General features: G+C 51.6%; 1 protein-coding gene across 2 annotated transcripts in view; it reads right to left on the bottom strand.

The window, feature by feature from the left end:
- Positions 1–203: 203 nt before the first annotated feature.
- Positions 204–13,548, bottom strand: part of MAP3K9 (mitogen-activated protein kinase kinase kinase 9) — a 77,087-nt gene continuing 63,742 nt past the window's right edge. The window contains exons 6-12 of one of the 2 annotated variants that reach the window (XM_068965417.1): positions 12,639–12,879; positions 10,092–10,214; positions 8,225–8,378; positions 5,905–5,973; positions 4,314–4,477; positions 2,295–3,101; positions 204–688 (exon numbers count right to left, since the gene is read on the bottom strand). In XM_068965417.1, coding sequence (XP_068821518.1) covers positions 204–688; positions 2,295–3,101; positions 4,314–4,477; positions 5,905–5,973; positions 8,225–8,378; positions 10,092–10,214; positions 12,639–12,879 — 2,043 coding nt within the window. The remainder of the gene's footprint in view (positions 689–2,294; positions 3,102–4,313; positions 4,478–5,904; positions 5,974–8,224; positions 8,379–10,091; positions 10,215–12,638; positions 12,880–13,548) is intronic. The other variant, XM_068965418.1, reaches the window with a different exon arrangement.

The following is a 13,548-nucleotide window of genomic DNA, read 5'->3' as shown; positions in this document are numbered from 1 at the left end:
ACCTGGGGAGAAGGGCCCTGCAGGGTGAGAAGCCTTCTGAAGGGGCCCTGCTTCCATCCCTTCCATCTTCAAAGTGCATTATCAGTGCAAGAAGTAGGGCGGGAGGCTCTGAGGGGTCCAATTCTGAGAAAGGGCTGTGCCAGCCAGCTCCCCTCCCCATCTCCTCCTGCGTCCCCCCTTGCCCGCCCTCAACCCTTTGCATGCTAAGACCAGAACTCTTGCTGGATCTCATAAGGGGCAGGCCTGTGTGTGTTCAGTTCAGCTCTGCACAGCGGCACAGTGCTGTCCTGACTCTGGCCCTCCGCATCCAGGTCTAGAAGCGTCCGCTCGGTGGGCGGCAGCGGCCCCGCCTGGAAGGGGAGCAGGGCTGGCAGGCCCGGCCGCTCCTCCACGGTGCTGCTGCTGCTGGCCAAGCAGGAGTCCAGGTTGCTGGGCGTCTCTGTGCTGGAGCTGTTGGCCGGGGAGGCGCTACGGGCGTGGCTGGGGGACACAAACCACCACGGGTCCAGCCGTTGCCGGTTGGCCGAAGGACGTGGCCGAGGCAGAAACTCCAGGGTCTTGGGTCTCTCCAAGGTAGAGTCCTGCTGGGTGTTCCAGCGCCTTGGGGTCGGGGGAAAGACCACATTGGGGTCAGGGAGACGGGGGAATTCACCTGGGTCTCGGCTGGGGCTGGGGGTTTTCAACATTCCTGGTCCAAGAGACAAAGGGAGAGGTTATCAGACGACAGACCACACTCATGGACTACACAAGCCACTTACTCCCCGCCCCACCCTCCCACACTCACGGACCACACGCGCCACTTACTCCCCACCCCCCCTCCCCCCACCCCCGACCACGGCCCTGACCACCTGGGATAACTTGAAAAATGAGCGCCTACTCTGTCATGCAGTGTGTTGGCAGGCACTGGGGGTGTAACAGTGAACTACAGACCATATCCAGGGGACAGACCATGGTCCCTGTATCTTATAATAATGGGACACATGAGGTCATATCTGTAATGAAACAACTTAAGGAAATGTCTTTCATTCTCAGTTCATCCATTTAATAAACGTGTGACAAGAACAAGGGCTTTCCAGGTGGCGCTCATGGTAAAGAACCCGCCTGCCAATGCAGGAGACATAAGAGACGCAGGTTCAATCTCTGGGTCAGAAAGATCCCAGGAGGAGGGTATGGCAACCCACTCCAGTATTTTTGCCTGGAGAATCCCGTGGGCAGAGGAGCCTGGTGTGCTATGGTCCATACAGTTGCACAGAGTCGGGCACGACTGAAGTGACTTAGCATGCTCGACAAGGACAAAGCAGGTATCAGAAACCTGCTGCTGCTGCTGCCAAGTCGCTTCAGTCGTGTCCGACTCTGTGCGACCCCAGAGACGGCAGCCCACCAGGCTCCCCGGTCCCTGGGATTGTCCAGGCAAGAACACTGGAGTGGGTTGCCATTTCCTTCTCTAATGCATCAGAAACCTAAAGACTAGTAATCTGGGGGTCTCCTTTTCCAAAGAGGCCACCTGATTTTAACAAAAAATCTGAGCAGGAGAAGGGCAAGCTGAATAGTAAAGCACAGCTGTCACTCATATTCGAGTCTCACTGAAAGGGTATTGCCACGCCCTCCTCTCCTATGGGATTTCAGGTGGTTTTTATGTCAGATAGAGGTCTTCTAGGGAGCAAGGGATGGGGCGGGAGTGAGAGTGTATGCTCAGGTGTCTCAGATGTCAGCCAGAGAAGGACTGGGTGTGCTGCGGCAGAGCAGTTCACCTGGCCGCATCTCCACGTCTGAGCGTCAGGTGTGAGCAAGGGATGAGCGATGCAGGGTGTGATGCCCGGCTGGAAGCCTGCCTTACGAGTGTGTCTGTACTCACTCTGTAATGACAGGCAAGAGCCGGGCTACGTGCAGAAAATACCGCCCTGTGTGTGGCCAGATTCCTCCCTGTAATTGCAGTCTTCTTTCCAGGGAACAAACAGAGCTGGGCTCCTACCCTTGATGCACCCTCAAAGTACTGGCCCGTACGCTCCCAGATCCGGGGCCCGAGCATCTCACAGGAGTCCCGGTCAGATTCTCCCCAGATCCTGCCTGTATGCTTCCCCTCTTCAGGGAAGGCCCCCCTGAGGCACAGGATGGACGGACGTCAGTCCTCTCCCAAGGCCCAGAACAGCCTGTCTCAACTGGCTGAGGCAGAGGAGGAACTTGAGGTTGGCCTGATATCTCCACTCCTGGGAGAGAGGCCCCAAGGCGAAGGAGGCCCCAAGAGAAAGGCGTAAGGAGGAGGAGGAGGGCAGGTCTCAGGGGGCAGGTCTCACCTGCTCCAGGGCTGGGACTCAGCCCATTGCTGGAGGAGGGGCTCCTGCTGGCTGGAGGGGCAGCCGGCTTGAGGGCCCCGTCGGAAGGAGTCCGCCGGTGAGCGCTGGGCTGCGCGGGGGCCGTGAGGGTGACGTGGGTGGGGGTCAGGGACTGCTTCGGGTCTCGTTTGAAGCGCTCCACTCGGACGTTGACCAGGGGGTTGCGGGTGCAGGGGCTCAGGGCCGGGGCCTCCACGGGGCTGACGGGCATCTCGTACACCACGATCTCATCGCTGTCGGATCTCAGCAGGGAGCGGGTGGAGTTGCACTCGGAGATGGAGGAGAGAGACAGCAGCGTCAGCGAGGCGGAGGGGTCTCCTAGCAACAGCACGGGCTCCTCCTTCTTGAAGAGCTTCCGGGATGGGGGGCTGGTGCTCCGGCGGGGCCGGCTGGCTCTCAGGAAGAGCCCCTCGCGCCTCTTCTTCTCCTCCCGGGCTGGTGGCTCGGGCTCCTCCGGGGGCGGCAGCTGGCACTTGCCAGCTTCCAGCAGGTCAAACCCGAGGCCCGTGGCGGCGAGGACGGCCCCGCAGCCGAGCAGAGCCACCTCGCAGCGGCGGTGGTGGGGGCCGCCCCGCTTGAGGCTGTTGGTTGGCGTCAGCTGAGGGGTACTGGTGGCCGAGTTGACCGGGGTGGGCTCCTCGTGACCGCCGTCGCTGAGGGGGCCATCCCCATCTTCCCCGCGAGGGAATGGGATACAGAGGTAGGACTGGCTGGGTGACGGCGGGAGACGACTCTCCCCACTCCGTGGGCCTTCGCTGTCTTCGTCCTCTGCGGAGACGAGAGAAGTGGAGGGAGAACAGAAGATGGGAGCGAGCCTGCAGGAATGAAAATCTGGTCCTTCTCCCCTACCCCAGGTCCCTGGCTTAGTGCTAGGGATCCAGAGGTTGAATAGTCAGGGGTGCAGGACCAGGAACCAACAGGACTTCACACTCAACAGTGACCAACATGGGGAAGTCGCTCTCCATCTCAGAGCCTGTTTTCCCATTTGCAGAAAAGGGGATCTGCCAATTTGCTCCTTCTGTCATAGAAGTGCCGTGTCAGTTTCCCAGAACAGGTACATCCTTAATTATTTTACGACTTGAAACTGGAAGGGAATGGGAAGGGAGTTCAAAAGGGAGGGAATATATGTGTATGTATGGCTGATTCATTTTGCAGTACAGTAGGGACTAACACTGGGCTTCCTTAGTAGCTCAGATGGTAAAGCATCTGCCTGAAATGCGGGAGACCCGGGCTCGATCCCTGGGTTGGGAAGGCCCTCTGGAGAAGGAAATGGCAATCCACTCCAGTATTCTTGCCTGGAGAATCCCATGGACAGAGGAGCCTGGTAGGCTCCATGGGGTCATAAAGAGTTGGACACCACTGAGCGACTAACACACAGACAGGAACTAAGACAATATTGTAAAGCAACTATACTTCAATAAAAATTAATTTTTAAAAAATGGGAAGGGACCTGGAATTTCTAGAACTGACAACCTACAGACTTGTCTTAAGACCCATTTCCTGCAGAGGATTAGAATACTCGGCATGGATGAAGGCCAATCTACCCTATGGACTGACTGATTATGACCTTGGAATTCTAGAGAGAGGAATGCTTTCTGAGAGACAGCCTGGAGAAGGCCTTCCACATTTAGTAATCACAGGGCCATACTGGAAGAGCTTCCTTGGAGGAACACTGGGGTTCTATTGCCATCTCCCATTCTATGGACTCCCCAAGTTAAAATACAAGGAAGCAGACCCAGGAAAGGCAAGTGCCTGATTCCACGCCTCCCCGTGCCTCACTGCCCTAAGGAGACTATAACCAGCCCCTTGGGACAGGAGGTCAAGGGCAGAGTCCATGGCAGTGGTGGTGATGTGGAAATATCCCTGTAATGGGAGTAGGGCAAACAGAGAGAATAGGGTGCGGGGCCAAGAGTTGAGGAAAGGAGGAAACAGCCCCACGAAGCAGTGCTAGAGGTCTTGAAAGAGTCCAAGAAGCTTGGCCACGAGTTCCCTGAGGGATCAGGGGAGAGTTAAAACAAAGGCAATGCTTACCCATCTCCATAAGGCTGGTGAACGCCGGCAGGGCTGGACTACTCCTTGGGCCCTTCCCCAGGTTGGGGGCACTGGACGACCACTGTTTGTATCCATCTACCAGGGACTTGAGGCTGAACGAGAGGAAAAGATGAAACTGTCAGAACTGGTTACTCCCTTTACCCTCAGCTCCGTGGGCCTCTCCCCATCTGCTTCATTACAGCAAAGCCCAAGAGCCTCAGGGTACAGGCAACAAAGCTTGCTGAGCCCACTTGCTTCTTTAACAGAAGTGCACATGCTCTAGGGACAGAAAAGCAGGGGCATGACACACCCCTACACATGCTGCCATGGAGCTGTGGGAAGACCTCCTGGGCAGGCTGGCAAGAGAACAGAAGGAATGAGGACTGCCCGGCCCTGGCCAGGGTCTTGCCTAAGCCCAACTTAAGGGAAAAGCCAAGACTCCACAGACACTGACCAAAATATAACACACCGGTGACATTAGAAAAACTGCAATGCTGAGATGTGCAGGGCAAGGCAGGCACTGGGCGATGAGCTCACAGAGACGGGCCAGGCCACTCCACTCACACCACTTCTCAATTTCTCCTTCCAAGCCTCCAGCATGCTTAGGCAACTTCCAAAGCCATCCATGTTTCAAATACAAAAATCGACTGACAAAAGCTGCGTCAACCCAGTGCACTTTGGGACAGACCTATGTGGGTAGCACATAAGGCTGGACTCGAACCCTCGGCCTGTCTGGGAATGGAGAGGAAGAGGACAGGAGCTGGCTTTCAAATCCCCATTATCAGCTCCCAGTGGCAAGTCAGTAATTCCAAGGACACAGACTGGGTACCCCGCCAACCCTCTTACAGGACAGGGCATCAGAGGCCCACAAGCACTGGTCTTTTTCCCATAGAACAGTGAAGGAGGCCTGAGGAATCTGTGGGCTATGATTGCCAAGGAGATACTGGGATTATAACCAGGGGCAGCTCTCATTTTAGGACTAGAGAGAGCATTCAACTAAAGCCCACTCTTCCCAGCCTATCTCCAGGGAGGGAGAAGGACCAGCTTTTTCCCCTGCCTGCAGATCTCTGTTTCCAGTGCTATCAGAAATACCAGTGATTAAAGTACATTCCAGACATCAGTGATTTCAACCAAAATACACAGCCAGAGAGAAACATGCTGCCAAACCCACAGCCTGAGACTTCTGACTGAAAATCTTATAAATCCCTTCCAGCTCTGGATCCAGGGAATTCAGATCAGCAGCATCAAAGCCTGTGCTGAAGACCAAAGGATAAACAGCCATGTACTGACTCCCTAAAACGAAGGATGCTGGGAGAACCTTAACAACAGGAGTGGTCAGGGCAATGAGGAAACGTTAAGTCGGACCAACACAGGAATTTTCCCAAGGTGCACGATGGTACTGCTTCCCAAAAAAAAAGTCAGCATGGCGCTGGCAATAATGAGGCTTGATTCTGCGGGGTGTGCTGTGAGGACAAGGAAACGGGGGCGGGGAGGAGGATTATTATAGTACATGTGATGAGGTGGTGAAGATCAGACTCACCCCAAGTGGAAATGTGGAGACTCTGATGGGGTACTTAAACCATTAGCTTTCTCCCGTCTCTGAGGGGATCTTCAATGAATAAAGAGAATCAGTAGCAGGCAACAGTGGATACATGCCGCTCAGCCTCTCCCACCTGAGAACCCTCAAGGCTGGGCTCCTGTTACGTCGCCAGCTGCCCTCCCCTTGCAAAGCCCACACCATGAAGGGATCACAATAAGATGGCCCTGCTGGAATGGTCACAGGTCCATGACCTCCCTATCTGTGGGATAAACATCCCAGGGGCAGCCACAGCTTAATTAGCAGGGGTGGTGGGGGGGGGGGGCTGTGAATCCATAGATAGCTGCTGATTACAGACAGGTGCATATGTTTCCTATAGAAACATACCATTTTTTTAAAGGATGGGGATGCAAATTCACCTAACGTTGTTGAATTCAGTACAGCTTTTTGTCATTATATATTTTCTTCAGTCAACAGGAACTAACATTTAGAAATAGTATCATACAGAAGCTCTCAAAAATTCCCAACATTAAGTCTTTTCCTGAGATTTTATTTCTTCAGAGGAATTGATAATCATGAAAAACTAAGTCACATATTTTGAACTGCTTCAAAAGTGTTGAGGGCAAATCTATGTAAGAAGGAAGAAAATTCTAAAGTTAATGTTTTGTGTAATGTTGAAATGCAGTGAGTTTACTGGCAAGACAAAACATACATTGAAATGAAACAGAACCATTGAGACTGTTGGGATCCATAGCCAACCTGGCAAAGCCAACCTGGCAAAGCCTACCTGGAATCACACTAATGTCAGAAATACCAAGGGATTCAGGGTGACTAGGTTCCTCAGCCCGAGCTCAACCCCACTCTAGCCAAGGCTCAAGGGACAGACTGGGGAGTGCTTGCACTTCAGACTTTAGTACAACAGCGCAACCAGGGGACTCCGTCACTGAATTCTTACACAGCTTAGGGAGGCCTGCCCTACATATCTAAATTTTCTGTTCCAAGGTAACTAGTGATTTCCAAAGACTGGCTTCAAAGAGTCCATCCTTCATGAACCAAAACTTATTTTCACCTTCTAGCATAGCAAAATAGATTTTGGACATGAAATCTTAGTATTCAGAGAAATAGCAAGGCCAAGGCCAGTTACAGGTTGAGGGCACCTTTAAGTCTAATAGTCAACCTTAGAAGCTCTTTGGAAAGCCACTAAAAAGGAGGAAGAGGGCTGCTGCTTATCCTCACACTCGGAAAAGTCAAGAAATATGGTTCTAGATTCTAACGCAAGAATAAGAAGTATACCCCATCACGTGCATTCTTCAGGTATGAAGCAGAATTGCATGAGAAGCGTGGAAGAATCATCAGAGTAAGTATTTACATAAGTTTATTTATGCAAGTTTACTATGAGCTAGCCCACCTTTTAAGGGACTTCCCAAAGATAAGCTTACTCAGGGTCAACTCCATGAGACGGGTATGGAGAGAATCCCCATTTAACAGATGAGGATACCTAAGGCCCCACTGCTGGGTGTGGAGGAGTCGGGATTCACACCCAGGCAGCCTGGAGTGAGCGTTCATGCACTTCACTACCACACTGCAATCAACTGGTCTATGAAAGACCAGGGCCCGTGGGCCACAAACCCTCAGTGAGAACACGAGCACATCCAAGGCAACAGGGCCTGCTGTGTGCTTTGTCCAGAGGGGTCTCTCACACATCAGCGTGGTTATGGGGTGGGCTCATAGAGAAGGGCTAGTGGCCCTGGAGTGATCTCCGCCTGCACCTCCAGGGCCGGGTAGCTCCGCCTGCCTCTGGTTCAGGACAAGCCTTTGCTCAAGAGCCCTGTCGTCTCGCCTTTCCTTCTCTCTCCTCTGGGCAGATGCTTTAAGGACAAGAGCCAGGTGTAAGTAAAACACAGGCGGAACTCCTCGCAAGTGCCAAATGCTTGGGCTACTTGCTCCTCTCAACAGGATACTCCAGGGGCTGGCAAACTACCTCATGAGCTACATCCTGCCCAACACTTGTTTCTGTCCCATTTTACTGGAACACAACCATGTTCATTCGTTCACATATTGTCCATGGTCTGTGGCTGCTTCTGCATTACCACCGTGTGGGGCTGAGTAGTCACTACGGAGACCACATGGCCCACAAAGCCTAAAATGCTTCCCACTGGGCCCTTTATGAAAAAACTGTGCCAACCTCTGAACAAGGCAATTGGAAAACCTTCTTGTAAAGATCAAGAGGCATGTAACTTCTTTGAACAAGGTGAAACACACAACAGAGAAAAAGGTATTTCACGCCGCATTTTTAAAGGATTTCCCATCATCTGGCTCTTACCCTTCGTCTCCTGAGGCAAATTCCTTCTGACCAAGTGTACCTGGCCCCCACGTCCGCCCCTTCTTCTTGGGGGCCCTCTTCTCCTCCTCCTCCCCCTCCTCCTTGGGGATCACAGAGCTCCGGCCCCAGGTTTTGCTGCTTTCGCCTGGTGTCACTGTGAATAATAAAGGTCACATGGGATTAGGAAAACAGAGCGGTGTCCCCCTAAACTAGCGTCTCCCCGACCAGACACACACACTCACATAACTGGAGCTGCAGGTGTGGGGGAGTCAGACTTTGTGCCCAACTCTGTGCCCAACTCTGTGCCCCGCCGGGCATGTAAGGGAGTTCCCAGCCACCATTCACTCTGCGCCCTCAAAGTGCCAAATGTGGGAAAACCACCCAGATTCTTCCGAGTCCAGTGGAAGGTGGATACCCTGGCCAGCCAGTCACCAGAGCTCCAAACAGACCTGACTTCGGGAACGTGTTTTATTGGGGGTAGGTGGGTGGGAATTGGTCTGGGCGATGATGTTGGGGGGAGGGGGAGGGAGAAAGTAGGTGGGAGAGATTAGGAGTAAAGATGATGTAAAAGTGAAGAAATTTTGGTAAGAAAGTGCTGGAAAGCAAGGAAGTGAGTTCAACACTATGGAGAGGGAAGTTAGGGACTGGGAGCGACAGGCCTGGAGAAATATAACAGAGAGGGGAGGAGGAACCTTCTCCTGACCCTGACACCTTAGAGCGAGGGCTAAAACCCAAATTCTTCAGAGACTGGCCTTTTATCATCAATGAGTAGAAGGAGTGTGTTAGTTGCTCAGTCATCTTCGACTCCACAACCCCATGGACTATAGCCCTCCAGGATCCCCTGTCCATAGAATTCTCTAGGCAAAAATACCGGAGTAGGTAGCCATTCCCTTCCCCAGGGGAAAATGGAAGGAGCCAGTTATCAAAAAACAAAGAGTTAATGGGACTGAGGCAAAATACAGAGCACATGAAAAAAAGAATCCACTGATTTGACTTGATTTTTCAAGGAAAGCCAAAAATTCAGGTCTTGGGGGGTTTTCTCTGGGATGAAATCTCTCTATCTTTAAATTAGGGCATATGCCCCTCCAACCTCTCCCTCCCACACACTAGGAATATATGTATATATGTGTGTGTATACCTAAGTTCTTTTTGATAAACACCATCATAAAATAAAATTGGCTCAGATTTGGACTATTGTAAAGTATTTGGCAAGTTTACCTTGGAACCTGCACTTTGACAAAGCCCCTTCCTAGGAAGCATGGATTAAAGAAACACCATGATGCCCCAAATATAGCAGAGGTCCCAAGTCCTAAATATACCAGATCCCAAGTCCAGGGTACTTTCATCACATCCCAAATTACTCTGTAATTCACTAAAGATCCCGCCAACACCCACAAACCCCTCTGCAGGTATCTGGCTAATAGTGAAAGGTAGAGGAGGCAGGGTCAAGTTCACGGAGAGATGAGGTAATGGGGGTAAGGGCCTGCATACATACGTGCGTGCAAGCATGCTAAGTCGCTTCAGTCACTTCTGACTCTGCAACACTATGGACTGTAGCCCATCAGGCTCCTCTGTCCATGGGGTTTTCCAGGCAAGAATACTAGAGTGGGTTGCCATGCCCTTCTCCAGGAGATCTTCCCAACCCAGGGATTGAACCTGCGTCTCTGAGGTCTCCTGCATTGGCAGGCGGGTTCTTTACCACTAGTGTCACCTAGGAAGCCCTCACACGTGTGGATGTGTACACATATTGTCCAAGAGAGGTGGCAGAGTTAGGACGGAGCCAGCCTGACCAGTCTGTGGCTGGACAGAGCAGGGGACAGGTGGCCTGGTGTGTTCTGGCCCCAGTTAATTTGGGAAACAGACGTACACTGGATGGCGCGAAGGCGAGGGATGATGGTGGGGCTCGCAGGAGGACTGGACCGGCTGTTGATCAGACTCTTCCTTTTATCCATGGTGGGCGAGGCCTGTACCGTGAACTTGTGCTGGAAGTCTGCTTGGGGGAAGACGAACAGATGTGTGTGTTAGAATTTTCCCATCATCAAATTCTTATGAACTACAGGGATATATGGGCTCCCCTGGTGCCTCAGTAGTAGAGAATCTGCCTGCCAATGCAGGAGACTCAAGGTTCGATCTCTGGATTGCGAAGATCCCCTGGAGAAGGAAGTGGCAACCCACTCCAGTATTCTTGCCTGGGAAATCCCATGGACAGAGGAGCCTGGTGGGCTACAGTCCACGGGGTCACAAAGGAGCTGGACAGTAGCAATTAAACAACAACAACAGGGATATGTGGTCCAAAACAGGAAATATAGCCAATATTTTATAATAACTATAAATGGAATATAACCTTTAAAAATGGTGAGTCATTATGTGTGCACCTGAAACTTGTATAATATTTCACATCAACTCTACTTCAATTGAAAAAAATTCCTATGAGAGAAATGACACTTGCTGGCAGCCTTGAGGGATGGGCCCTATGTCCTGAGAAGCTCCGTTACAACTGGGAAATGTTCTCTTTTAGAATCATTTCTTTTTCCCATAGGGATGTGGCAGCTGGATGTATGTAGAGACGGAAGCTTCATTACCCAAGTGAACTTCATTAGACTGTTTTCATAAAGCTGTCCATGTAATGTACATAGAGGTAGCAAGTACCTACTTGGAATAAATTTTTTAAATATCATGAGACCTTGTCGATTATTCTGTGTGTGTGTGTGCTTAGTCACTTGGTTTTGTCTGACTCTTTGCGACCTTTTGGACTGTAGCCAGCCAAGTTCCTCTGTCCATGGGATTTTTCAGGCAAGAATGCTAGAGTGGGTTGCCACTTCCTTTTCCAGGGGATCTTCCTGACCCAGGGATAAAACCCGCATCTCCTGTGTCTCCTGAGTGGCATGTGGCTTCTTTACCCACTGAGTCACTGGGGAAGCCCAGTTGATTATCCTAAGAAATCTAATATAAAATACATAAACTACTCTGTCTCATATAATCTATTAGTACACATCTCCTTTTCTCAGGGACCAAAGCAGGGAGACCGATGCTTCTCATTAAGTGCAGGGTAACAGGATTAACCCATGGAACCTGAGAAAGTGAGGGAGATGCAGTTAATGGTCCAAGTTCCTGTTCATTCCAAAAGTGTTTACATCAGAGCACGAGGAATGTAAAATGTACATTCTCTGAGTTTCTAGGCTTCATTCTCCCCAACTATTGAAGGGCTTATCACAAAGATCTGCCTGTGGGCACCTAGGTTTCCCCTCTAGATGGTGATCTCCCTGGAGGTGGGATCCATGGCTTTTCTATCTGCTTCCTTAGCACACATCAAGATGCTGGCCCATGTTGCTCCAGAGATGCTTAAAGACTCTGTGTTGCCTGAAAAAAAAAAAAGGCACAGCAACACTCACTGAATTGCACTCACTGGATTCTCTTGTCTGTGCCTAAGCCACCATCCCAGTGCTTAAAATCATCTACTACTGCTCCCGTTACGCTATTTTCCCTTGATTCCTTAGACTTCTAATAAGCCTGCTTCCTGGGGACGGACAGGCTCAGAATACAATGAACTTTTTAATCTACATAAACACACACTCGAGTACTCACCTCCCTCCGCGGGACGTAAACTCCAAAGACTCTAATTCATAGTTTCTTACTTCTTTGCATTTTCCCAAGGTGGTACCTACTGCAAATGTACCTTTGCTCAACTAATGTGTTTCTGAAAGGTTACGTGCAAATCAAATTCTTAAACATTCATCCTAATCTCAACTGCACATAGAGAACTAATTATTATGGAAACCCTGAGTTATTTTGCAGAGCCAGGAGTCTTCTTATCTCATAGGCACATACACACACTCACCCTGGGATTCTTTTACCCCAGTGACATCTTCATTCTCCAGGTTTTCCTACAGTAAGAATTGCCTGTATGCACGGCCATGCTTTCTAGCAGATTGGACCACGCCACGGTCAAGGCCTTGCCCTCATGTTCTGTGTGCAGTCACACTCCAAAATCCCCCTTGGAAGGGTGAAGCTTCTCAGCAGGCCAGGCTTTCCCTGGAATAGAACCTGGGGTTTCCAACCAGGTCTATAAGGAACCTGGGATCTCACGTTTCTGAGCCCAGTCCCTGGTTCCCAAAGAGGTCCCCGTGGCGCATGAGCCCCTTGGCCCACTCATGCTTCCCCTAGGTTGTGCGTGCTCAGCTGCTTCAGTCGTGTCCGACTCTTTGTGACCCCATGGACTGTAGCCCACCAGGCTCCTCTGTCTATGGGGATTCTCCAGGCGAGAATACTGGAGTGGGTTGCCATGCCCTCCTCCAAGGGATCTTCCTGACCCAGGGATCGAACCCGCTGGTCTTACAGCTCCTGCACTGGCAGGCGGGTACTTTACCACGAGCCTCACCTGGGAAGCCCTCCCCCAGGTCTCCCGGGTACCAACCAGAAGGGAGGCTAATGCGATTTCCGTCCTTGAGCTTCAGCCGGCTCTTCCTGAACTTGCCCTTGCGCTTCTTGACCCGGGGCTTCTCCTGGCATAACTGGTGGATGATGATGTTGAGCTCTCGTTCCAGAATGTCGATCTCCCGCTCAGCCAGCTCCTGCTCCCGGCGCCGCAGCAGCTCCTCCTGGTTCTTCTGCTGGAGCGCGGCCCGTGTCAGCTCCTCTTCCCAGGTGCGTAGCTCCTGCCGGGCAGGTAGAACCATCAGAGAGAAGGGGGCACCCCCTGGGGCAGTGGGGGGGCTCACCCCTGGGAGAGCAGTGCTCACAGCAACCTGGACAGCTCTCCTCTAATGCCCCACACTTCACTCTCTGGAGGAGATGGAGGTGCTGGATAGCTAGTCAGCAAATGAACATCTGACCACCCCAAATGGTAAGGGAAGACAGGCTCAGAAGAGACATCCTGAGTACACAGCTAGGGTAGCCACAGGCCAAGCCCTACAGAAGGGGGCTGAGAGTTCCTGGTGCTGGAGAAGACTCTTGAGAGTCCCTTGGACTGCAAGGAGATCCAACCAGTCAAACCTAAAGGAAATCAACCCTGAATAGTGATTGGAAGGACTGATGCTGAAGCTGAAGCTCCAATACTTTGGCCACCTGATGCGGAGAGCCGACTCATTGGAAAAGACCCTGATGCTGGGAAAGATTGAAGGCAGGAGGAGAAGGGAGCGATAGAGGATGAGATGGTTGGATGGCATCACTGACTCAATGGAGATGAGTTTGAGCAAGCTCCAGGAGATAGTGAAGGAGAAGGAAGCCTGGCATGTTGCATCCATGGGGTCACAATGCGTTGGACACAACTTAGGGAGTGAATAACAACAACACCTTGACTGATTAATTAAAATTATCTGTGACCA

This window comes from Capricornis sumatraensis, chromosome 2 (assembly GCF_032405125.1).
Source record: "Capricornis sumatraensis isolate serow.1 chromosome 2, serow.2, whole genome shotgun sequence".
Taxonomy (NCBI): domain Eukaryota; kingdom Metazoa; phylum Chordata; class Mammalia; order Artiodactyla; family Bovidae; genus Capricornis; species Capricornis sumatraensis.
Note: the sequence above shows the minus strand (reverse complement) of the source record. Positions and strands in the feature narration are given on the sequence as shown.